Source organism: Lissotriton helveticus, chromosome 6 (assembly GCF_964261635.1).
Source record: "Lissotriton helveticus chromosome 6, aLisHel1.1, whole genome shotgun sequence".
In the NCBI taxonomy this organism is placed as follows: Eukaryota; Metazoa; Chordata; class Amphibia; order Caudata; family Salamandridae; genus Lissotriton; species Lissotriton helveticus.
Window position 1 is genome coordinate 297,502,005 of NC_136067.1, and position 26,129 is coordinate 297,528,133.

Sequence of the window (26,129 nt, forward strand, 5' to 3'; positions counted from 1 at the left end):
TATTCAGAGGGCATTGCCAATAACAGAGGATCTGGCAATTCAGTTTGGAGCCTTTTCAGGGTACAAACTGAATATATCCAAAACCCAAATCTTATTTGTGGGTCAGAATCCTCCTGCACACCTTAAGACAGTGGCAGTAGAGACATATCTGGGTATCAAAATTACATCTCCAGTCTCTGCCATCCCATATTTAAACCTAAACACAGTCCTGAAAAAAGCAAATTCCTCGCTTGAGCGCATTGATCACCTCCATTTATCCTTATTTGGCCGGAATAACGTTTTAAAAATGATCATACTCCCAAAATTTCTTTATATGTTTCGGACAATTCCTCTTGAATTCCCCCTGAGATGTTTTAAACAATTAGAAAGGATGGCAGCTAGATTCTTGTGGGGTTATAAACGCCAGCGCAGATCATATAAGAAGATGATTCTACCAAAGGCTAGGGGTGGGTGGGGAATTCCGCATTTTTTGTATTATTATTTTGCAGCAGTATTACAGTTTATTAGCCTGCTGATAATCGGTGGAAAGGCACAAATTCCAGTGAGTAACTCACCATCAATTTATGAATTTGCATTGGGAGAGGAGTGTCGTGGTTGTCTTGTTAAAAACATAGAGCCAAGCTACTACAAAAAAACTAAATTTAAGACTTTGAAAGCCTCATATGGGGCATGGAGGATAATCAAGCGCCAATTAGGGATTCAGAAGATCCTGTTATATACACCCTTCTCATCATCTAGCATTTTTCCCCCGTTTTTCAAGATTACGTTATGACCAGATGGTGTAACTGCGGAATTCATTCTGTGGGTGACTTGTGGCAGAACGATCACCTAATCTCTTTTTCGGAGCTTTTAGACAAGTATAATTTAACAAGCCATGATTATTTCAAGTACCTGCAGATTAATAGTTTCTTTAACACTCTACACCCGCAGGATCGCTCTGGTTTGCGTAGGATTCCACTCATCGATAGCATGTTCTCTAAAAAATCGATAGGTTATTATTATGATCTGCTCATCTCTGCATGTTTAGATGATTTAGAGTTTCACCATGGGAGATGGGCAGAAAAGTTGGGCACCGATGATATCCAGATAGAGCAATCCATCGCATTGGCGAACACCATCTTGTTTACAGGCAGAGCACGCACACAGCATTATATGGTCCTATTTGATCTATATTATACGCCCTTAAAAATTTCTAAATGGGGGTCGACTGCGGGTACATCGTGCTGTAGATGTGGGCTGTTTGCAGCCGATGCACTACATATGTTTTTTTCCTGTCCTCAGTTATCCTTATTTTTTGCTGCAATTCAGACATTTCTGGCACTATTATTTGGGTCCACAGTTATTCTAACAGGGGAACTTGTTCTAATTGGGTTAACGACTGATACATTACCGGTTGGGAAGAAAAATCTATTATTTATCTGTATGGCAATAATAAGGGCATGTATCACCCAAGAATGGATTAATCCAGTTCCCCCTTCTTTTGATACTTGGAGAGCTTGCCTCCTAGCTACATATAATATAGAAGTGGCTATATACTGATTACGAACAAATATTACTTTGTCATGCTTATTTTTCATCTTTGAGAAAGGTGTATGATCTTTGTTGCTTTTTTGCGATGTATTGTCTTTTCTTTCTTTTTTTTTTTCTCTGCCTCATGTTTTAATAAGTATTCTGTCTTGCTTGCATAAATAGGGGAATAAAATCCAATAAAAATATTACATAATTCTATCAGCTCTGTTTTTAATATTCTTCGGAAAGTACGATAAAATTCGAGGGGTATATTATGTGGTCCCATAGTTTTCCCTGAAGCTAAACCTAATAAGGCTGTTTCAATTTCTTCCCACGTTATAGGGACGGCTAGCAGTGTTCTCTGTAATTCTGTAAGTTCTGCAGTATCTAGATTCTCAAAATACTCCACAGCACCGTTCTCAGCTCGCACCCCATCTATTGGTTCACTATATAATAATTGATAAAAATCTTGAAAAGCTTTTAATACCCCAATTTTAGATTCTTGCACTCCCATTCAGATCAAGAATCTTTGGAATATCATTAGAAACTGCTTTCTGCCGTAGTATTTTTGCCAAAACTCTTTCAGTTTGTTCACTAAATTCATAACATTCAGCCTTATGTTGTCTATATTTAAGTGCGATTTGATCAGCTATATTAGAATAGAATGTAGCCCTTTTAATTGTTAAATCTCGTTGTGCAGCTTCAATATCCTGACCCAGTCTAATATTATCAGCTAACTCAAGTTCTGCCAACATAACCATGTCCGTTTCATTCTTAAATTTGATCCATCTTGTTTTCCGTCGAAAATTCGAATAACTGAGAGTTTCTCCCCTGACTATCGCCTTAAAAGCGTCCCAAACTATCTTGCTAGATGCAGTGTTTTTATTAATTAAAAAAAATCTTCTATAACTTTAAACCATATGTTGACGGTTGTATGGCATTACAACGCGGGCTTTTTCCGCGTCTGCCATTACAACGCTGTTTTTACAACGCAAGTCGTTACAACGACTTGCGATGTAAGCGCTGCATAGTGGGATAATTTAATTTTTTACTCCAACTCCAGCCCACGTTACAGTAGGGAAGGTGTTGGAATAGAAAATTAAACTTTTCCCTATCCAACAGCGCCCTCCAGCGCAAGTCGTTTTAACGACTTGTGTTGTAATAGCAGCGGTGTAATGGTAGCGCGTGGTAATACCCGCGTTGTAAAGGCTGTTCCCCTATGTTGACAGTAGTCATCCTAAAGTAATAAATTCCTTTCAAAAGACCAGCTTCCTCTCCTTTTACTTGTATGTGAATCCAAAATTAACTCCAGTATTCTGGCACTATTGTTTTCCACCAGGCAAAACCAGCCCTCCTATATCTCCAAATGTTGGATTCACCTCTAGTCATGTTCAGCGTGGCTAACTATCTTGTTGCTGCTGCTAGGATTAGGAGGAGGCGACTGTAAATATAGCAGGCGGTTCGTTTTATAGGATGGAATATGTTTTTAACTGTTTTTTAACTGTGCACATCATTGCTATAATTATTTTTAAATTGTATATTGTTGCCTAATATTTTATGCATTGTACCATGAAATTGAATTGCCCTTTTATAATGATTGTAGTATGCTTTTATGATTTTTAACCTAAATCGAATAAAGTGGTTTTTGACTTGACTTGACTAACTCCAGTATTAATGGGTTATTGTCAGATATGGGTTTTGGCAAAATCTCAATATTAGCTTTTCCTGTAAGTTGCTGTGAAAAAAAAAAGTCATCCAATCGAACACATTTCTTATATGGGGCTTAAAAAAAAAGTATATCCTAATTCTTTTGGACGAAACGTATTCCAAACATCGATAAGCCCATATTCTAAAGCTAATTCACGAAGGGCCCTAAAAGTCCGATATTTTCTACCAGTATACCACCCATTTTTCCTAATATCAAAATCCACGTCTATATGAATATTCAAGTCCCCACACATGATTACTGGTTGAGGCCATAGAGCTAATTCAGTATTAATAAAATTCATAAGCTGAGAATCATCCAGATTCGGACCGTATAGGGTACATATAGTAAATCTATTTTCACCAATCTTAAATTCTCCCATAACCCATCTCCCCCATTTATCTTCCAAGGTCTTTAAGCAAACCCCTAAACCACGTTTCATAAGAATAGCTACCCCTCTCTTAATCACTGTTTGTTTTGAACATACAACTAAATCTAAACCTAACTTTTTCAGCCAACCTCTCTTTTCCCAAGCAATATGCGTTTTTTGTAGGAATAATATGTCAATTCGTAACAGTTGAATTATTTTAAACAGTACATTCCTTTTCTTAGGGTCATTGAGCCCATTGATATTTAACGTACATATCCTTAATTTCCTATCCATTTTTAAGAATAAAATGCTCTACATACATAGCATGCCTCTTTTGATTATTTACATAAAAATTCACCATACAATATAACAAAAAAAGAACCAATCCGGACTTCCAAAAAATAATGACTGCTGCTGACTTATAACCCCGCCACCACCACCCCACCTCCACCTTCACCCTTCTCTTCTTACCTCCTGGTTCTCAGAACACTTTTTGGCCAGATTTTGTCTAAGCCCTCAGTTTTGGAAATTGGCAATCTGTGCACCTTTATCACCACAACCAAAGGTCCAGTAATGGATGGAGTAATACTCTTACGGGTTTAGGACTCACTCGGGCTGGACCCAGGTATGGGTTTAAGTGTGCCTGTGGCTCTGAACAGGAGGCCAGCAAACCAGCCCTTGGAGTCACTTCTGGTAGTCCTTGGTGCTGGCGTAAATATAGGGCTTAACAACAGGGCTGGCCTCCAGGGTTCAAGGCAGGTTCCAGGCAACAAAGCAGTACTTCCAGCAGTCCTCCGAGAGCTTTTCCGCAGGACCAGTAGTTAACTGAAGCATGGGTTTATAGTTCCAATTTCTATACCTGCTGCCCTTCTCCTGGAAGATGGGATAAGCATCTAGAAAAGTTTTTTTGAATTTCTTGGAATTTCGAGACTCCCCTGCCCTGGCACTAATCTGGCTTCAATGACAGTAAAGAGTTGTTAGACCTATTGTGAGGCGACAGGACATAGCCTATTAAGGTGTAAGTGGGGCTGTGCTAATATCTGCCCCCTCCCATCGTGGAAGTCGATGGCCCATTGAGGTACACCTAATCCCACTTTTGTGTGACTGTCTGGGAGGAACTCAGAAAGTCTGTCAGCAGTACCCAGTCATGTGACCCAAAACAGGCTGTAGGCCCAAAGGGCTACTGGCAGAAAAATGCCAACTTTTTTAAAAGTATGCAAAACAATTGATGGATGTAATACTGGAGAATGCAAACATTCACCCTCAGTCACCATGATCTGGGTTTAATCCATCAGTCTTTTGCTCACCCCACACCCCCGTTTGGACCCAGCCATATGCAAATCAGTCTTGACCCTGCTCTTTATGGGAACAGTCCAGCTCAAACTGCCAAGCCAGGTCCTCCCTGCGCCGGAAACAAGCATCCTGGGACCGGTTTCAGGGCATCAGCCTTCATCAACCAGGCTAGCTTGAATCCAGTGGTGTAGTGAGCACAGGACCCATGTCTGGGCATACCCTTCCCACTTAGGGCAACATATGCAAAGGAAACAGTTGATGGACGGAATACTGGACAATGCAAACATTTACCCCCAGACACAAGGATCTGGGTTTAATCCATCATTCTTTTGCTCCCCACGCCACCCCAGTTTGGACCCAGCCATATGCAAATCAGTCTTGACCCTGTTCCTTATGGGAACAGTGCAACCTGAATTGCCAAGCCAGGTCCTCCCTGGACCGGAAACAAGCATCCTGGGACCGGTTTCAGGGCATCAGCCTTCATCAGCCTGGCTAGCTTGAATCCAGTGGTGCAGTGAGCATGAGAGCCATATCTGGGCATACGCTTCCCACCTATGGCAAAATATACAAAAGAAACAATTGATGGACAAAGTGCTGGACAATGCAACCATTCACCCTCATCCACAAGGATCTGGGTTTAATCCTTCATTCTTTTGCTCACCACACCAACCCAGTTTGGACACAGCCATATGCAAATCAGTCTTGACCCTGTTCCTTATGGGAACAGTCCAGCCCGAACTGCAAAGCCAGGTCCATCCTGGACCAGAAACAAGCATCCCGGGACCGGTTTCAGGGCATCACCCTTCATCAGCCAGGCTAGTTTGAATCCAGTGGTGCAGTGAGCACGGGACCAGTGTTTGAGCATACCCTTTACACTTAGGGCAACATATGCAAAAGAAACAATTGTTGGATGGAATGCTGGGCAATGCAAACATTTACCCCCAGTCACAAGGATCTGAGTTTAATTCATCATTGTTTTGCTCACCACACAACCCCAGTTTGGACCCAGCCATATGCAAATCATTGTTGACCCTGTTCCTTATGTAATGTAATGTAAACGGGTACGTGTAAAGCGCACAGCTACTCCACAGAGTATCCCGGCGCTATGGACCACACGACAGAAGACCAGCCAGTATCAGACAATCTCTGTAGACTGTTACTGCTGGAACAGGCAGGTTTTTAACTGTTTCTTAAAAGAGAGCAGATCCTGGACCCGCCTGAGAGGCAGTTCCATAACCAGAAGGCTACCCTGCCATGTCTGGGCATACCCTTCCCACTTAGGGCAACATATGCAAAAGAAACAATTGGGGGACGGAATGCTGGACAATTCAAACATTCACCCCCAGTCACAAGGATCTGGGTTTAATCCATCATTGTTTTGCTCACCACAACCCACCAGTTTGGACCCAGCCATATGCAAATCAGTCCTGACCCTGTTCCTTATGGGGAACAGTCCAGCCCGAACTGCCAAGCCAGGTCCTCCCTGGATCGGACGCAAGCATCTTGGGACCGGCTTCAGGGCTTCACTCTTCATCAGCCAGGCTAGCTTAAATCCAGTGGGGTAGTGAGCAAGGGACCCATGTATGGGCATACCCTTCCCACTTAGGGCAACATATGCAAAAGTAACAATTGATGGACGGAATGCTGGATAATGCAAACATTCACCCCCCAGTCACAAGGATCTGGGTTTAATACATCATTTTTTTTGCTCACCACACCACCCCAGTTTGGACCCATGCATATGCAAATCAGTCTTGACCCTGTTCCTTAGGGGAATAGTCCAGTCAAGCCAGGTCCTCCCTGGATCGGACACAAGCATCCTGGGACCGGTTTCAGGGCATCACCCTTCATCAGCCAGGCTAGCTTGAATCCAGTGGTGTAGTGAGCACGGGACCCATGTCTGAGCATACCCTTCCCACTTAGGGCAACATATGCATCCATCAATTGTGTTTGCATTTGTCACCCCGAGTGGGACGGGTATGCCCAGACGTGGGACCGGTGCTCTCCATGCCACTGGAGTCAAGCTATCCTGGCTGATCAGGGGTGAAAGCTCGAAACCGGTCCTAGGATGCTTGTTTCCAGTCCAGGGAGGACCTGGCCTGGCGGTTCGGGCTAGACTATTCCCATTGGGCACAGTGTCAAGACTCATTCGCATATGGATGGGTTCAAACTGGAATGGCATGGTGAGCAAAAAAACTATGGATTTAGGCCCAGATCTCTGTACTGGGGTAAATATATAACATTTTTCTGCATTCTGTCCATCAATTGTTGTTTTTGCATTTGTCACCCGAGTGGGACTGGTATGCACTGACATGTGTCCCGTGCTCTCCATGCCTCTGGAGACAAGTTATCCTGGTTGATGAGGGGTGAAACCCCGAAACTGGTCCTAGGATGCTTGTTTCCAGTCCAGGGAGAACCTGGCCTGGCAGTTCGGGCTGGACTGGTCCCATTGGGCACAGGGTCAAGACTTATTTGCATACGGCTGGGTTCAAACAGTAATGGCGAGCAAAGAAAACAAAGGATTTAGGCCCAAATCTCTGTACTGGGATGAATGTATGAAATTGTTCTGCATTCTGTCCATCAATTGTTGTTGTTACAACTTTTTAAAAGTGGAATTTTCAAAATTGTAATGAAAAATCCGACTTACTATTAAAGAGAGATAATTATTAACATTCAAGGGGTACCAAACATGAGATACACATCTCCTTTTAATTAGGAACTACAGCTTATTAAATGTAATAAGGATTTCCCAATGTTATCCTGTGGAAGGGGCAGGCTTCACAGTTGTGAACAATGAATTTGGGAGTGTTTCACTACCAGGACATGTAAAACTTAAAAGCACATTTCCATCTTTTTATTTATGTATGGCCTACCTAGGGTCTACCTTAGGGGTAACTTACATATAATAATAAGGGAGTATAAGGCTTGGCAAGGGGGTTTAAACGCCACGTTGACGTGGCAGTGTGACACTGCATTCTGGCTGCAATGGCAGGTCTGGGAAACATTTTAGGGTGCTACTTAAGTGGTTGGCACAATAGGTGCTGCAGGCCTGCTGGCATTTAATTTACAGGCCCTGGGTATATGGTATACCACTCTACAAGGGGTTTACAAGCAAATTTAATATGCAAATTAGGTATATGCCAAACAAGGCATGGTTAGGGGAGTCCGCACAAGCAATTGAACACTGGGTAGCAGAGTCCTAAGGCCAACAGAAGCAAAAATCTAGCAAGAATTGGAGGTAAGTAGGTAACATGTTTGGGGGAAGACCACCCTAAGGCTGACAGGTCTAACCTTAATTGATGAGCCTCTTTGTTAAAATGGCACTGAACTGTAAAATAACACAAATACAAGGAAAATGAGCAGGCTGCTCAATGTACCAACAATCACATTTCTATAAAGCCCTTCAGCTTTGCCAAGCTTATGATACCCGGCTTGGGGAAAGACCAAGTGTCTGTTGCACAATCTGATCACTGTAGCAGATCCTATTCCCTTTAAGGCTTCATGCTTGTCCCTTATATGTCTACATCAGCTAGCCCTAGCCCATCTTAGAAAAGATGTCCTTGAAGTGCCCAAGTTAATCACAGTACACATGGCTCAAGTGCCCAAGTTAATCACAGTACACATGGTTCATGTTGGGCCCCACTTATCTGGCCTGCTCACATATGTCTCTCTCAATTTCTCATGGTCTTCACGAAGAAACTACAGACTACTCTGTTTTGTTTGCCAACGAGCTCTAAGACCAGGAACGAGTTATCTGTCTAGGGCCCAGTGCTCTATAAAAGAGCTGACATTAGACAATCATTTCTAACATTTACTGATGCAACATTTGTACCACTTTTGTTCACAATGTCAGTAGCTTACTGTAGGGATCTATGCTTCATGGAACTATGAGCAAGTTGCTAGGAGCTTAGAATGTTATGATGTGAAGGGGAGTCAGTAAAGAAGAAGCTGTGGAAGGAGCTGGAGGTCTCTTTAATACTGACCATTAAAGATAAACTTTAACCACCAATAGTCATCTTGAAGTCATCTTTACATTAGCGACGAGGACCAAGGTCCTCTGGCAGGGTACAGATGCCATGACCTCCACCCCTGGATGATATTACTTGGTGGTAGTATACATTTTTACTCCTTCAAACTGGACTATCTATGAATAATGGATGTGGATTCTTTCTGGTATGTACATTTTCGTACGCTATTCTGAGGATTCTGAACCCATCCTTTGTCTATTTACAAGAAAAAGCTCTGATTTCTTAACTTTTGCCGTTTTATGGATTCATTGAGATTCTGCTTGGATTCTACATTGTGAAGCTGTGTTTTTACTGTAGACTACCACGCAAATTATTGGCCATTATTTTTCTTGTGATTTTTTGTGCTATTTATCGAAATTGCACCTTCCGCGACTCATGTGCATCATTTAAAAACTTCAACCGTCTTACCAGCTTTAGCGTATCTCCATACATGCGCCGTTTCTTCTGCCCGAGTTCTGTTTCTATTGTTGCCATCGATGCTGGAAGAGGAGCTCGCGTCATCGGCATCAGAAGCTGGGAGCAGTGGTCGCGTCTGTGAGATTCTCGTCACGTCTGTCACGTACGCGGGGTCAAGAGCGTGACCCGTACGTGGCGGCCATCTTGGTTATCCTTTTCGTAGCGCATTTAAAGCCAGTTGGATTGTTTTATACTTCCCAACTTACGACGAAGGAGTGCATTAACAGAAGCTTTCAACATAGTGCGTTTGAAGCCAGTTTTGGATTGTTTCACACTTCATAACCTTCAACGAAGGAAAATTTTAACAAGAGTTTTCAGCAAATAAGAACATCGACTTTGACAAGGTTACCTCGCAATCTGCTAACTTTGTCAAGTAGTATTTGCACATTGTGACAAACTGTAGAACCAACATTTGGTATATACTAATTCTGATTTGAATTTCCAGTTATGTTTAACCATTTTAATTTCCAAGTTTGATCTATTCACTGTGTGTGTGATTTCTCGAAGTGTGTGTGTGATAGTTCTTTGAATTCATCCTCATGGCTGATCAAACTTTTGATGCTCCTCCTTCTTTTCTTCCCACTCCTGGTGAACCTTCAATACCCTGGAAAGAACGGAAAAAATTGTTTTTAACCTATATTTTGGCTTCTGGTGCTGACAAATATGGTCCAGTTCACAGACAAGCAATTCTACTTCATAATTTAGGAGTAGAAGGCAGAAGGTTATATGAGGATTTGCCTGAAATATCTTTGGGTGTGGGAGATGGGCAAGCTAGTAATGTCTATGAGATGAGTATGCAAATGTTATAGAAGAGATTTGTGACGAAAATCAACACTGTTTTAGAAAGGCATGCATTTTTCTGTCGTGTGCAGAAAAGCGATGAAGATATAGCAACTTATGTGGCAGCCTTAAGGGGTTTGTCTCTAAATTGTCAATTCAAAGATTTAGGTGATTCCCTCATTCAAGATCAGATCGTTAGGTGCACCAATAATAAGAGGGTAAGGGAGAAATTACTTATAAAGGATTGTACATTGGAAGAAGCAATACAAATTGCTAAAGGTTTAGAGAATACTGACTTGTGGATTAAAGAGATGGATAAGTGCACCAGTTCAATAGTGTCAAAAGACAGTACGGTGAAAGAACTTGAGCTTAATACTAAAAGTTCTCAAGTTCAAGCTTGTGTTGATGAAATAAAAATTGTTAAGGGGAGTGGAAAGTTTGATTTTAAATCCATGAATAAGCCATCAGGCTATTGTCCTATTAATGTTGGGCAGCAAAGTAGCCCTCGAGTGGTGAAATGTCACAGGTGTGGTGCTCCCGGGCATATTGCATCCAGTACACGCTGTACAGCTAGAAATGCTTTCTGCAGAGCTTGTGGGAAAAGGGGCCATATAGCTAAGGTTTGTAATGCTAAAACACAGTATGTTAATGAGATTGATGATTGTTGTGAAAATGTTGAAAAATTAATGTTGTGTGTTGACGGATTAACTTTGAACGAGGATAGTGTGTGTACCCAGAAGCCTGTATGTCTTGTTGATATAGCTACTGAGAGTTCAAATAATTTAGAAAAACCACATTGCTTAATCAATTTTGACTGTAGAGATCCTAAGCATCCTGAGACTAGAAATGTCAAGATGTTAATTGACTCGGGAAGCTTATACACATTATTATCCACGGATATGTAGTACATCGAAATTTGGGGGATTGACAACGATATTAATTCTTGGATTGCACCAGACATAAAGGCAGTGGGGTATAGCGGTAAAACTATAGACATTCTAGGGCTAAGGTGGATGGTAATAACCTTTTGTGGTAGAAAGGTATTTGGACTAGTTTATCTTACAAAACAAGGTTCTAACTTACTTGGTTGGCGTCACCAGAAGGACTTAGGTATTACATTAAATCCTAATGCAGCTGAACCAGTTTCTTCGCTATCTGCCCTAAATGTTGACAGTTTTGAAACTGATATGAAAAAATGTCCTAATGTCTTTTCTGAGAAGTTAGGAAAACTCAAAGGGTTTTCTCACAAAATCATCCTCAAGAAGAATGCGGTGCCGGTAGTCCACAGTGTGAGAAATGTACCACATTTAATGAGGGGGCCTCTCAAAGAAGAATTAGATAAGTTGTTAAATTTGAAAATTATAGAACCTATTGAAGCCTCAGAATGGCTCGCGCCCATTGTAGTCACGCCTAAGGATGGTGGTACTAAGATTCGGCTCTGTGTAGACTTGCGCGATTTGAACAGGAACATATGGGTTGATAGACAACCGTTACCAAACATATCCGAAATGTTGAGTGCAATGGGTTGAGGTGTGCTCTTTGGTGTAATCAACATGTCTGCAGCCTACCCCCAGATAAACTTGGATGAGAAGTCTAGACATCTTACCTCGTTTGTAACACCGCTGGGGGCATTTCGCTATTGCAGAATGCCTTTTGGTTTGGCGTCAGCCTCAGCGGTGTTCCAGAGAGTGATGCAGCAAGTCCTGGTTGGTATCGATAATGTCCTTTGTTTCCAGGATGACGTATTGATAGTTGGAAAAAACTGTGATCATCATGATAAGGTCTTAGCGGAAGTATTAGAACGCATGGAGAGTAATGGTTTAACCATAAAGAAAGAGAAATGCCAGTTGAAGCGAGATAGAGTGACATATCTAGGTCACGAAATATCTGGTCTTGGGATTAAGCCTAAAAAAAGTATAATCTCTGCGATTAACGATGCTCCTACTCCATCAGACAAAGATCAGCTAAGATCCTTCTTGGGATTAGCTGAGTATTGCTCGAAGTTTATAAAGGGGTTTTCGAATGTTGTTGAACCCTTGAAGCAATTGATGAAGAATGGTGTTGCTTTTAGAATGCAATGAAGCTTGTGAGGAAGTGTTCAAATGTGTAAAGATGGGGATTTTACATGCACCTACACTTGGTCATTTTGACGTTAAGGCTAGAACTTTGCTTACCACTGACGCAAGTGCTGTGGGAATTGGAGCAGTTCTGTCTCAGATATGTGATGGTGTGGAGAGAGTTATAAGTTTCGCTTCAAGGAGACTTCAGGGAGCCGAAATTTCTTATTCAGTTATTGAGAGAGAAGCTCTTGCTTGTACATGGGGAATTAGACACTTCAGATATTTTCTTTGGGGTTTGCCTTTCAGAGTGCGAACAGATCATAAGCCCCTTGTGCATTTGTTCAAGGGGGGGGAGAGGTTTGGAGGGCAATGTTACTCCAAGAATATCGAAGTGGATTCTATCTGTGCTTGTGTATAACTTTGAGATGGAATATATGAGAGGAGAAAAAAATGTGATTGCAGACTATTTGTCGAGGATGCCGGAAGAGTTAGTGCTTCGGGAGTCAGAAAACGACGACGCAGTGATTAGTTGTGAGGAAATACTAGCATTTGACAAAACAGAGTGGGAGAGTGCTATGTTTGAAGATCAGCTGATTCCATTGGTTATAAAGAATGTCTCTGAGGGATGCTCTAAAGAATCTTGTGCTGATATTCGTCTGAAGGGTTTTCATAATGTAGAGGGTGAATTGAGTGTCTCTGAGGGTAAGTTGTGGAGAAGGAACAGATTGGTGCCACCATGCAATCTTAGGTCCAAAATTATGAAGATAGCACATGAAGGCCACTTGGGAAGGAACATGACCAAGAGAAGAATTCGTGAGTCATATTGGTGGCCAGGCATGGATGGCGAAATAGATGATTTGGTTAGGAATTGCCATGCGTGTGCAGGAAGCCATAAGACGAAAGTAATTAGACAACCTCCCCTTTCTTGTGTTGATTTTCCTGCACGTCCCTGGGAAAAACTGGCGATTGATTTTTTGGGTCCAATTTCCAAATTGGGTGCTCGTAACAGATTTATAATGGTCCTTGTGGACTATCACTCAAAATGGTTTGTGATCGAGTCTACTGATAGCATTGACATTAGAAGAGTGATAAGTTTTCTGGGAAGAACGTTTTTAAATGAGGGTATTCCGAAAACTTTAATATCTGATAATGGAGTGCAGTTAGTTTCGAGAGAGATGAAAGAGTTTTTCGATGGTATGGGAATTTGCCATGAGAAGGTTGAATTGTTTAGGCCACAGGCCAATGGTCTAGTTGAAAGAATTAACAGATTGCTGACGGAAAACATTCAGTTATCTTTGGCCAATGGTCTAGCATGGTCTGAAGAGCTCAAGAAGATGGTATGGTCATATAGAGTAACTCCACACTCCATTACAGGTGTCTCGCCATTTGTTTCTCTTAAGGGGCGTGAGCCTGGTGTAAAGGAAGTTCCGGGTTGGCTGAAGAATAAGGAGTGTGTTTGGGTTGATCGCTCAAGTGTGAAATATGGGGTTGATAAACAACAATGTAACTCTGCACATTCGTATAACTTAAGAATGAGGGTGAGAGATTCAGACATAAAAGAAGGGGATTGGGTTGTGACAAAGAAAGGTGGGATTGTAATTAAGGGAGAGAGTAAATATTCACAACCTAAACAGGTGAAGTATGTTAAAAGAAATGTTCTCATCTTAAATGATGGTTCTGCTTGGAGTTGTGGAAATGTTGCTAAGTGTCCTGCTCCATAATTGTCATTATTTTAATTTATTTGGCCTTATCCTTGTATCCGTAATGTGCAATTCTATTGTTTCTGTTTATTCAATGTTTTTTTATTGTTATTTGTAGTGGGGGAGATGTGTAGGGATCTATGCTTCATGGAACTGTGAGCAAGTTGCAAGGAGCTTAGAATGTTATGATGTGAAGGGGAGTCAGTAAAGAAGAAGCTGTGGAAGGAGCTGGAGGTCTCTTTACAACTGACCATTAAAGATAAACTTGAACCACCAAAAGTCATCTTGAAGTCATCTTTACACTTACTATATCAGTTTGCTTGTCAGTTGGTCAATACTTCAGTTTGTCTTGGCAGTAGTGTAGTATTTCAGATGTTAAGTATATGTAGCATTTATACCTATTCTCTTTTCATTTTGCAGAATTTACCACATTGATGACACTCCAACTGGAACTGCAGATGGACATTTGGATTTCACCAAAGCTTCAGCTGTAGGTATCAATGGAGATGAAGCTACTAGTTGTGGTTTGTAACAGGACTTGTTGAAATTGTGAATATGTTGACTTTCAAAACTATAATTTCTGGCCTGACTTCATAGTTAAGGTTAAATGAAAGATTCTATGCTAAATTGTTTTAGGGCACCAAATGTTGTCAGAGTTTCATAAATTAATATGTTCCTAACCGATTTTACAGGTCTTTAGAAAATATTCTATTTAATTTCCTTTTTAGTTCTGGCATATAAACAGCTTTAGCTTTCTTAAAGCCTTTTGTAATAAGGTAAACTAATACATAATAATAATACATATACACACACAACTAAAGTGAAGATACATAGAGGGGTTGCAGATTAACCCACTTCAACCAGTGGCTATGTTGGAAGAGTCACATTTTTAACTAGCCCACTGGATTTCCATGGGTACATTTGAGTTGAAGGCAGTTGAAAACACATTTATGGTTTCATGATTATGTAAAACAATAAAGAAACACATAACAAATACAATAGATAAAAAAAAATCACAACAAATCTGATTTCACTCTGCAGTTATAGACAGTTTTTCCAGAGATAGGCAATCTCCGGATTTTTGCTCCCTAACAGCTTTTCACTCGTTTGATGAATCACCACAAAACGTTCCAGACCTATATCATTTTGTATATTTTGAGAGATGTAAATGTTTGTGGGAAATCGTCAAGGGAGTGCAAATATAAAAGGGAGGTCCCAAAACATGTTTTTTCCACCAATGCATTTTCCATAGATTATTGTATTTGACGTAGTGCTAAAATGGGTAAATGGATTTTCATTACATTTGGCAGGATTATACATTATGGTACACAGATGATGTTTTAAAAAAACATTTTACATTTACTAAATTACAGTAATCTTCTGCGTATTGTACGCAACATTCCCCCCGCCCGTGTAACAACAGTTACATTATGTACAGTTTATCTTCGTACAGTCAGTCCCACACATTACCTCACATTGTGGTGCAGTACACTATTAACTTTACATGGGTAAACTCAGTACTCCTGCAACTTCTTGGGAACTAGACAATAGATAGGCAGTTAGAGGTGACCAGACATCTTATTATTAATAAGATAATAGACATTGAAACAACAGTCAGAAAAACATTATCAAATACAAAATGTGCAATAACAGGAAGGAGGGATAGAAGGGAAAGCTCACCGCTTTTTAGAAGAGATTCCTCAGGACCGCTTGTCCCACTGCCGCCTCACTTCGTGTGGAAGAGTCCAAACAGTAGTGCTTTGTGAAAGTATGGACACTGCTCCATGTAGCTGCCCTACAAATGCCCTTGATAGGAACTCCAGTGAAGAGAGCAGTAGATGATGATATTGATCTTGTGGAGTGAGCTCTGACACGTCCTTCTAGCGGCTTACCGCGGCTTGGTGACCGTAGTGAATTGCGCTGGTAATCCAACGTGAAATCCCCTGCTTTGAGAGGGGGAAACCCTTCCGAGGGGTACTAAAGGCGACAAAAAGTTGTGTAGACTTCCTGAAATCCTTTGCGGTTGGAGGTAAAATTTCAGACATCTTTGGACATCTAAGGAATGAAGAGACCTTTCCGCTGGAGTCGTAGGAAAAAAGATTTTAAAATAACAGGTTCATTCAAATGGAAATCCGAAGGGACCTTTGGAATACATTTCGGATTTGTTCTCAGAATCAAAGTGTCGTTTTTGAACTGTATAAAAGGTTCCTTAATCGTGAGAACTTGAAGTTCTCCAACTCTCCTGGCTGACATTAAGGCTTTTTAATACTGTGGTGAATGACTATAATCTGTCTGCTCTGTATGAGGGTGAGACAAAGCCTTTTGATTGCACTACTACCCCTACATTTACTGGGAGGGTGCACACACCACCATAGGTTTTATTTTCGTCTCCACTGCTTTGGTGTCACCACTAGTCAAATACAACGTTCTTTGGGACACAAGAAGTGATCACAGCCTTACCAACCACCTTAAAGTAGAGGCATAACTTGGACTCTGTTACGATTCTAATTTATGGGCAGTTAACCCCATGTGATCAGAGTTGCAGATTCAGATGGAAGGGCATTGACCCTGACTCTCTTCATCGTAACTTGTTAGGCCTTTGCCCTGATGCTTTTATCTCATAACTTGATCCCCTGTGCCCAGATAAGATTTTTCTTGATTCCTTCGCTATCATTAGAAGGCACATGGTGGAACTTCTTACCTGTTCCCGGCCATGTTCCCCTTTCCTTATTAAATGGTTTGACCACTCTGTACCAGTGCTCATGGTGACCTACTGACAGTCCTTAAGTAATAGCCCAGGGACAGATTTAAAGTCGCCTCCCCTAGAGCTTTATATAAAGCCACCTTACAGACCAGGAGGCTAGGCAGGATCTTATTACCGCCTTTGCCTCTAGATCTAGTGTCAATGTTTGGGAGATTGCGTTCCGCCCACAATTCTTACTTGGGACGTCCCCTATTGCAATGTATCATAGCTGATATGTGCGTTAAACACTTTGATAGGCCTTGCTTCACTGTTGGAATCTCTGAGTTTCTCTGAGCATTGACATCTGCAAGTGTTTTTTTTTTCTTTCTATTGACCGCAAAGAAGTAAGAGACGCTATTCTCGCTCTCCCTAGTAACACGGCCCTGGGTTCCAACTGGGTTCCGATGGACTTATTTCAGTCCAACATACCTATTTGGGAACCAATATTAACTATGTATTTTAATGTGGCTTTAAGCAGAGTCTTCCCAGTGTATGGTCCAAATCAGTTATTGTCCCCATTTTTAAAAAAAGGGCTCAAGAGATGATCCTCTGTGTTTTAGCCCGATCTCTCTGATAGATTCAGAGGTCAAAGTTAAAAGGACTAACAACTTGGGCCAAAGACCATCGCACACTATCTTATGTCCAGTATGGCTTCAGGCCAGGCAAGGGCACTGTGGATCAATGCCTAAACCTGTACCTTTTAATCAATAAAGACACCACAGTCAGACCTCGATCCATACATCTGACCTTTATGAACGTTTGCTATTGACAAGGCGAACAGAGACAAGCTGTGGTCAATAATGCTGGGCATGAGGATTGGCAAAGGCATTGTTCTTTTTTTATGCAATCTGCACCTTCATTTGCACACCTCCGTTATGTATGGTTCAATGGGAGAATGCGCTGAGCACTTCACACTCATAGCGGGTGGTGGGAGGGGTTCAGACAAGGTTACATCTTGGCCCCCTTTTTACTTACTCTGTATGTTAATAAACTGGAGCAGATCCTTGCAGCTGGGGACTGTGACTTTCCTATGATAAATGCCCCCCCTGTTCCATCACTTTTATATGCAAATGACACTGATTTAGTTTCCAGGACTGCACAAGGTCTCCAAACTTTACTGGAACTCTTTAGTAATTACATAGGAATTTGACCTTAGAATCAATTCAATCAAATCACACATCATGATAATAGCTCCCAGAAACACTTAACGTATAACACATCTATTAAAGGGCCATACACTTACCAAAGTCGAAACATTCCCATATACCTCGACATTATGTTTGACTATCCCATCGCCTGGCCCCCATTGATTAGGGTAAGGAGGCACGTTTTTGCTAGAAGTTTTGCTGCTGTCTTTGACTATGAAGCACAGCTCATCGAGGGCCAGAAGGAATATGCTCACATCACCCCCATCCTGGTGGAACACCTATGGCTCCCCTTGCCGGCCTGCACCATTTGAAAAACCAGCTGCATCATTTGCAAAGCCATCACGACCAGCAACCCCGCTTATCTTGTAGGCAAGCTCACCATCTTTGGTGGTTCTTGGCATACCCGCAGACAAATTGCAGAACAAGTATAAAAAAGGAAATACAAAGCAGGTTTTCCTGTTGCTCCAGATCAATAGGAAAGCCTGAAAGCTGCTCCAGTTTCGGAAAGATTTGAAGATGCACCTCTTTAAGAACACTACATAATCATGCTTTAACCACCCACAATCCAGCTACCTCTCCTGTCTCTCATCTCTCTCTCTCATGAGAGAGAGAGAGAGAGAGAGAGAGAGAGACTTGTTCAGTAGTCCGGATCATCACTGGGGTCTTTTGTTGAGTCCTATGATGCAGCATCGGAATTCTCTAAAGATCTTTTCTCCTTCCTGAGTAAAAAGATTTACAAGTATGACATGAAAATATTTTTTTATCTGTCAGTGAGATTTGTGCTATTTACGGGGTGGAAACTTATTTATTGAGATGCCTTTCATTATATATTTTATCTCTCCTGTAATTTGTCTCTTTTTCTCAGCTTTGTATAACATTCAACATAGCAAAGCAAAGTGCAGACAAAACTGTCAGTGTGTGGAGCCTCATGATATTCAGAAAGCACAGTGAAACCCTAACTATGGACCATTGTTACAGGTCTATGAAGAATACATACTTTTGCTGATTTCAGATAGAGAACTGTCATACATCATATGGTTTAGGCTGGCAAACTGAATGGTACTTGAAATTTGGAATAACAATTTGGAGTGTTTTGTCTCCCTTTTTAGGCCACGGATGATCCAATCTGTTGTATAACGGCTTCTGATAAGACTCTTATTGTGGTAGGTAGTGATACGTTTTTAACTTAATTTCTTTAATATTTGCTAAACTGCACTATTGGTAAAAGAGCTTTGTGTGTTCTCTCTATTGCCATTACCAACAAAGAGCCATATTATACATGCAGTGTATTTTCTTGGATTGCGCTGGGCGCATCTTTCAAAAGCTGCGCCCAGCGCAATCCAGGAAAGTGCGCCGCATTTTGGTGAATGTGCTGCCCCCAGGGCAACCACAAACTCTTGCTGCCCTGGGAGCAGCAGATTCATGTGAAAAACAGAGCGGCTGCTTTAAAGCCCCTAAGCGTTTTCACACTGCAGGCGGCAACCCGCCTGCACTATTAAAGGGGATTAGAGATCCACTTGCAGGAGGATTCAGTCAGTGACTGCTCCCGCCTGCAAGGGGATTTTCCCCCACCAGAGAGCTACCATCAGGGGGTGCACTGTTAGCGCCTCCCTCTGATAGCTGTTTTGCCTCTGCACACGCGTCTGTAATATGACACGGGGCAGAGGCAAAGGGGTTCCTCCATTTGCATGGGACATGCCCCCATGCAAATGAGGGAACTCTCCGTGGAGATAGCGCTGGCGATTTATGTGCAGAAGAGGCGACACAAGTGTAAGTGTCTGTGGCCTCTTCTTTAATACCAAAGGGCCCCAGGGGTGTGCAAAGGGTGCGCAACCGCCCGCTGTGCCAACATGTGTAATATTTCCCTTGAATATGAAATTTAAATTCGCCCTGAGAAAATAGCAACCAAGAAGTGGTTTTTCCTAAAAAAAACAGTTTATTGAATTTTCCATAAATCACAAACAATTTTATGTTACAGTCCCTGCTTTCTACCTTATTTCTACAGAGTATACAATTGCACTGTTGACTTGGGAACAAAGTTATGTGGACAATTCTAACACAAACATACCTTTTATCTTAAGTAACAAGTCAAATATTGTCTGCCCAGTCCTCCCTGTTCCCTCAAACACCCTCCTAAGAAAAAAATGAATAACAGAAAGAAAATAAACTAAAATAAAACAATTGTCAAGTACTAACGAGCCAAGAAGTGTTTTTGTTGGTCATAACATCAGTTCTTTGTTGCACTTGTTACCTCGAAATATGCTTTCATTTTGAATCCTCACATTTCTACTCATAGTAAGTGCACTTAGCAGTAAAGTAAACTGCTTCTCAGATCTGTTTAATATGCATTCTTTAGAACCTTCCCCTTAGTGCTGATATAAAGATCTCCTTGTGTGTTTGCCAGATCGCAGAACACATGTTAAAGTGCATGTCTGAAAAATTGAAAAGAGTAAAACAAAAAAGCCTTTTTACCATAAAAACCCAATATAGTTAGTTGAACTAGTAATAGTAAAGTACATTTAAATGAAAACCCCATCCTAGCAAGGTGTTTTAAGAGGCAAAGAAAGCGGATCATTGTGCTGTAATACTTGAACTGTACGTGAATGAAAATCCGACACTGCCACTTCAATAGCCTTGGAAGCTGCTGTATCGCATCATAGCCTGCTATGGGGCTGTCTGGTCCTTCGAAGCTGCTGTATATCATCATCGCCAGCAGGGGGGCTGTCTGGTCCTTGAAAGCTGCCCTATCGTATCATGGCTAGCAGAGGGGCTGCCTGGTCCTTGGTAGCTGCCCTATCTCATCAAGGCCAGCTGAGGGGCTGTCTGGTCCTTGGAAGCTGCTTTCTCCCATCATGGCCAGCAGAGTGGCTGCCTGCTCCTCGGAAGGTGCTGTATCGCATAATTTTTATTTTTTTAATTATTTTATTAATTATTTTGAAACAATATTTTTATTAAATATCCATCCGACCATGATAATAATGCACTCATGACAGCATTATAGAAGCACATACTCTTGAGTCACAAATAATGTTCTTGGAGAGAAAGGTAATACATCCTTGTCTCTTAGGATATGGTCAGATTGAAAAACTGGTGTGAAATCGCCTCATACATTGGTCGGATATAACCAGTTGCATCCCCCGTCAACAACCCCCAACAATTTAAACTGTGGACGATCCGGGTATATTTTGTGCAGTATGTATGGAGTGAGGTATGTTTGATGAACAATATTAAATTGGGTAAGCTTGAATCTCACTTTGGAACTAATTTGCTTAACCCCCTCATATACTCTCTTCCATTCTGTGTCCGTCAGAGGTGCCTCAAGCAGCCTATCCCATCTGGCCTGACCCGGGAGCAGGTCCGCGACGAGGTCTTCTCGTAGCGCCCTGTATAGATATGACACCAATCTACTGCCCCCGCCAATGACAGAAGGACTTGTAGAGTGGCAGCGGTAGGCGGCTCCTCGGGAAACATCGGCCACAACTCTCGCGCTACCGCTGAGATCTTCGCATATTGGAGGCACTGTCCCCTGACCAAGTCGAACCTCGACTCCGCTTCCTCTCTTGTGAGGAACCATTGTCCCAAATACAGGTCGCCCATCATACAGCAACACCCTTCTGTCCACCTAGTAACTGCCATAGTATGACTTATGCGTTTAAAGGATACCACTGCCCACAGCGGGGCCTCCGGGGTGTATGGCACTCGTTTCACCACAGTTTTGATTGCGATCTCCCAGACTGCAGCCACATGCCTAATAATATGGGGAAATCTTATGGGTACCCCTGCTCCCATCATGAGAAGGTCAGACAAAGGGGACCCCCGATGAGTACCATCCAATAGCCGTTTCTCCCAATTGTCTTCCTCGTCTAACCACTGTACTGCGTCTTGAAGCTGCATTACTAGATAATAAAAACTCAACCGAGGAACCTCCAACACTCCCAGCTCCCACTCCTGCATCTTGAAGCTGCATTGCTAGATAATAAAAACTCAACCGAGGAACCTCCAACACTCCCAGCTCCCACATCCTCTGTAATGTGTCTAATTTTCCCCTCTTACTTTTAGATCCCCACAAGAGGACCACTATCAGACGGTCCAGTCTGCGGAAATCCGCCCATGGAATGCAATAGAGGGAAGTTTGTAGAACGTATAAGCAGTGTAGGAGGATTACCATTTTTATGATGGCCACCCACCCATCAAGGAGAAGGAGAGATCCCGCCAAAACTTAATTGATTTAGAAACACCTTCCACGCATCTCCCCATATTGTGTTCCAGATAGGCTTCCTGTGTATGCACCAACCTGACCCCTAGGTAGCGGACTGCATCAGTGACCCAGCTAAAGCCCGCCCCAGGCAGCTCACTCTCCTCTACATTCCGCAGACTGCCCATCGGGAACAGCTTAGATTTCCCTGGGTTGAGGCAAAGACCCGAGATTTCGCAAAAACTATTCAGCTCCTGAAGGAGCTCTGGATCTGCAGTCCTGGGGTGTCGGAAGTACCCCATTGTGTCATCGGCGTACATAGACACCACATGCACCATCATCCCCAGCTGAACACCCCAACGCTCCATCCGAGTTCTGAGAGTGTTTGCCAGGGGCTCCATCGTGAGGGCAAAGAGTTGTCGTGGGGCTGAGCCTTGCATTCACACAGTGTTAGGTTGACATGAGTTTATTAGAAGTTTAAACGCCATTTTTCCTTTCTGCTGCCTTTTGCACACAGCACACACTTTATTAATTGTTTAGACTTTAGCAGAGTGTTTTGCTTTCTACAATAATAACGTGTTTTTCTACATTAGTAGCCTTGCTTGGTAAGCTTACTCTGAACAGTGAGTGCCGAGGCCTTCAAGGTTATTTCAACACTGTGGTTGTTGTTCGGACTGATCAGCGCACGTTCTAGACATATGCAGCTGTGGCCACCGCTGATATTGGCCCGTTTAATAATACACTGCGTAGGCATGATCGCACACACTTGGAGAACATTCGTATGCTGAGAGCTTGTGCAGAATTTGATGTGATCCACTTCTGCTAATACCCGAGGTATGGGGCCGCCTATGTAATCCCAAGGGACCTTCTGTAGTTATAAAATAACCTACTAGCAAGGGAGGGTGAAATATAAGTATATTTTAAACCTGTTTCCATTTAGCATTATAACATGCCCAATTGGCAGAGCTCCGTGCTCTGATGCTTGCATTGGAGTACGCTGATCCTGGTGTGACTACTCTCATTGTGACTGTACCGCCCAATTGGCAGAGCTCCGTGCTTTGATGCTTGCATTGGAGTACGCTGATCCTGGTGTGACTACTCTCATTGTGAGTGACTCTTACTACTGTGTCCAGTCTTACAATGAAAACCTGTTCTTTTGGACTCAGAATGATTTTCAAGATTCCAAGGGTAGCACAATAAAACATAAAATAATCTGGGTTTGAGTGGCTGAACGTAAAGAGTAGCTGCCACTCGTGTATGTAATTCATACTCTAGGTCATCAGCGTCTGGGAGTTCACGCTGTTGGCAATAGTTTGGCCCATGAGGCCGCGAAGACAGCAGTTTTGACATATTTGGTTGCAGCAGTTACACGTTCCAAAAGTAAGATTGATGATGACATCTTGGCAGCAATTGCCGCTACTGAGAAGGTAAACAAATAACCTACTGGATTTCCTTCAAAGTATTCTTATCATTTAAGTCCTGATAAAGTTCCTTATGTGAAAATACCGGACTTTGGTGACAGATGGATTCCCAACGCGGACCGCAGGTCCACACTGATTACAGCTGCGGGCGTTTCGGCTACTGTATCTCAGTTACAACAGTGTTTCTGGTGGCGGGGACTGTACAAACAGACGCATGATTATGTCTTCAATATGACATTTGTCAGCAGATAAAGCCTTCGACTGCTACGTGTCCGCCCCAAACACAGTTGTACATTTCTAATAGACCACTTGGTTGTGTTTATTTAAATCACTGCGGTCCTTTTTCCTCTGATACTGCGTGTAAGTACATCTTAGTTGCAGTTGATTCTTGCACGCGCTTTGTATGGGTGTGGCCACACCGCAGTGCTGACTCACGTACTGTCATAAGAGATTTGCGTGTCTTTGTGGGAATTTTTGCGTGTGGCACCTTCCATTCGGATCAGGGTCCAGCGTTCGCCTCTAAGGCGTACAAGGATGCCATGAGTTCATTGGGGGTCCAAGTCAAATTTTCGTCTCCATACAGACCTGAGGGTAATAGTGTTGTGGAACGAATTAACCGAGACTTAAAGCAGTCATTGACAGCCCGAGGTATAGGTACAGACCGGAACTGGCTAGCCCATCTCAATAGCGTACAGCGTGCACTTAATAATCTCCCTAGAAGGTCTCTGTGTGAGCGGACACCATACGAGATGCTCTTTGGTATCAAAATGTTCGTCCCGGACCTTGAAGGTCTAGACCAGGTGGCGGCGGCTGTCCCCTTTGACGTAGATGAACATAGTCATGTTTTACAGAATCTACAAGAGACAAGAGACAGTCTTGCAAAGGAACACTTGCCCTCCACATTAGAAGCTGCGTTGCAGATTCCAGTAGTTGGCTGCCTACCCCGAGTTGGAGAACTGGTTCGAGAGAAGATCGAGAAAGAATTTGGTCCCTCATATCGAGCTCCAGTTCCTGTACTTGGCGTGCAGGGCACAAGAACAGTCATTTTACCTCCACTTCCAGGTCGTAAGGAAAAAAGGTACATCTCCATTGACTATGTCAAATTACACAGAGTGGCCGATTGTTCTTAGTATGACACCTGCGGTCTCTTGTCCATCTATACTGAGACATTCTGTTTTGGCTCCGGCTCCTAACACCAGGCCGGACGTTGCCATCGCGATGCCTGCTGTTTCCAGTCCTTTATTGAGTATTCCACCTGATGATCATCTTGATGATACTGAATTTACTTACCCCACAGACTTATCGATGCCCGATCTGCAAACTTGTTTGGCAACGGAGTCCAGATTTTCATTTGACACTAACTCTACCACATCAAAGACCCCTTCAAAAATTTCAGTTTTTGCTACATGGTTTAAAAAAATTTTTTTGATTCCTCCTTGGACCTACATTTGGTTGTTGCTTTTTTCAATTTTTTTGTTCATGTCAATTGGATTTGTGGTATATTTTTTCCGTCTTGTAAACGGACACTATGGTGAAGAGAGAACATCTATTAGAATCATTAATGGAACATTGGCACCCCATTCCTCTTCACACAGATTGAAGAGGGACCTGGATTTTGTAAACACTACTGCTTGGCCCGTCTTAGATGGGATTGTATGGGATGCTGTTAGATTTCAAATCCATGGTCCCACAGAGGTCATAAATGTTCCGAATGTCCTAAGGGTTTCTATGGGAGATGTGATTAAACAAAATATACGTTCTGATAATTGGGATGTTCAAGCCATAGAGGCTTTGTTTTCCGATTTGAAATATTATGCTGCTTTTGAAGCTGAAGATTTAGATTTAGATTTGGCGAATTATGGTTGTTTGTTTTGTTATCAACACTTTGGCAGTCACTACCTGCATAAGGCAAACACCAGGAAGAATATGGTTAATTATAAGCAATGGGAACATTGCCCCGCTCCTGTTGAAGGCAGCTCCACTTCTCTTTTAATGAGGTTCACCGATTTTACTGATTTTAATCAGTCAAATCCCAATGCATTCTATTTTAAAATGACAGAGAAATCAACTTCCAAAGTTACTTACCCACACAAAGTTATTATATTCCAAGTCCTTTCTTGACCAATTGGCTATTGGGGGCTACGAACTGTGGAAGGATACTATTGATCTTAAATCTGTTTGGGGTTCTAAAAGTTGGCAAGTGCAAGGCACTGAAGCTTTGCATCGTGCATGTCTCATCCCGAACCATATGTTGTTTTTGAATGCTACTATTTCACAAACCACCTTCTTTGTTTTGGCTACTACTAAAAAATTAAATGCTCCTTCTTTCCCTGAATTGGAAGGATACCCTGGTTGGGATAATAATACCAGTTTTTCTATTAGAGAATTACAGACCCTGTTGCTGAGTTCTATTAACATATCCAGTTTGGATCCTAATGGTTGATTGTTGTGGCACAAAAGTGCAGATTCTTGCCAACATCGTTTTCTGGGTTTAGCCCAAGGCTACACACAGGTTAGGGTGGATCCCCGTTTTGAGACTGACCATTCTGTGACTACCTATTCAGATGAGCAAATTATGTCAGAATTGGCTCACACATTCCACTTTAGCGTCATTTAACCTTCATTTATTTAAATTGATTGACGATTTTGATCTAAATGATTTTGTCAAGGGCCCTGCTTCCGGCAGATCCAAAAGGTGGATATATGCTATTTAGAATAAAG

The 26,129-nt window shown here is 42.2% G+C and overlaps 1 protein-coding gene across 1 annotated transcript in view; it reads left to right on the plus strand.

The window, feature by feature from the left end:
• The window catches only part of WDR35 (WD repeat domain 35), a 501,592-nt gene that overhangs the window by 165,808 nt on the left and 309,655 nt on the right, over window positions 1-26,129 (plus strand). The window contains exons 14-15 of the mRNA XM_078647744.1: window positions 14,322-14,391; window positions 18,902-18,955. Coding sequence (XP_078503870.1) covers window positions 14,322-14,391; window positions 18,902-18,955 — 124 coding nt within the window. The remainder of the gene's footprint in view (window positions 1-14,321; window positions 14,392-18,901; window positions 18,956-26,129) is intronic.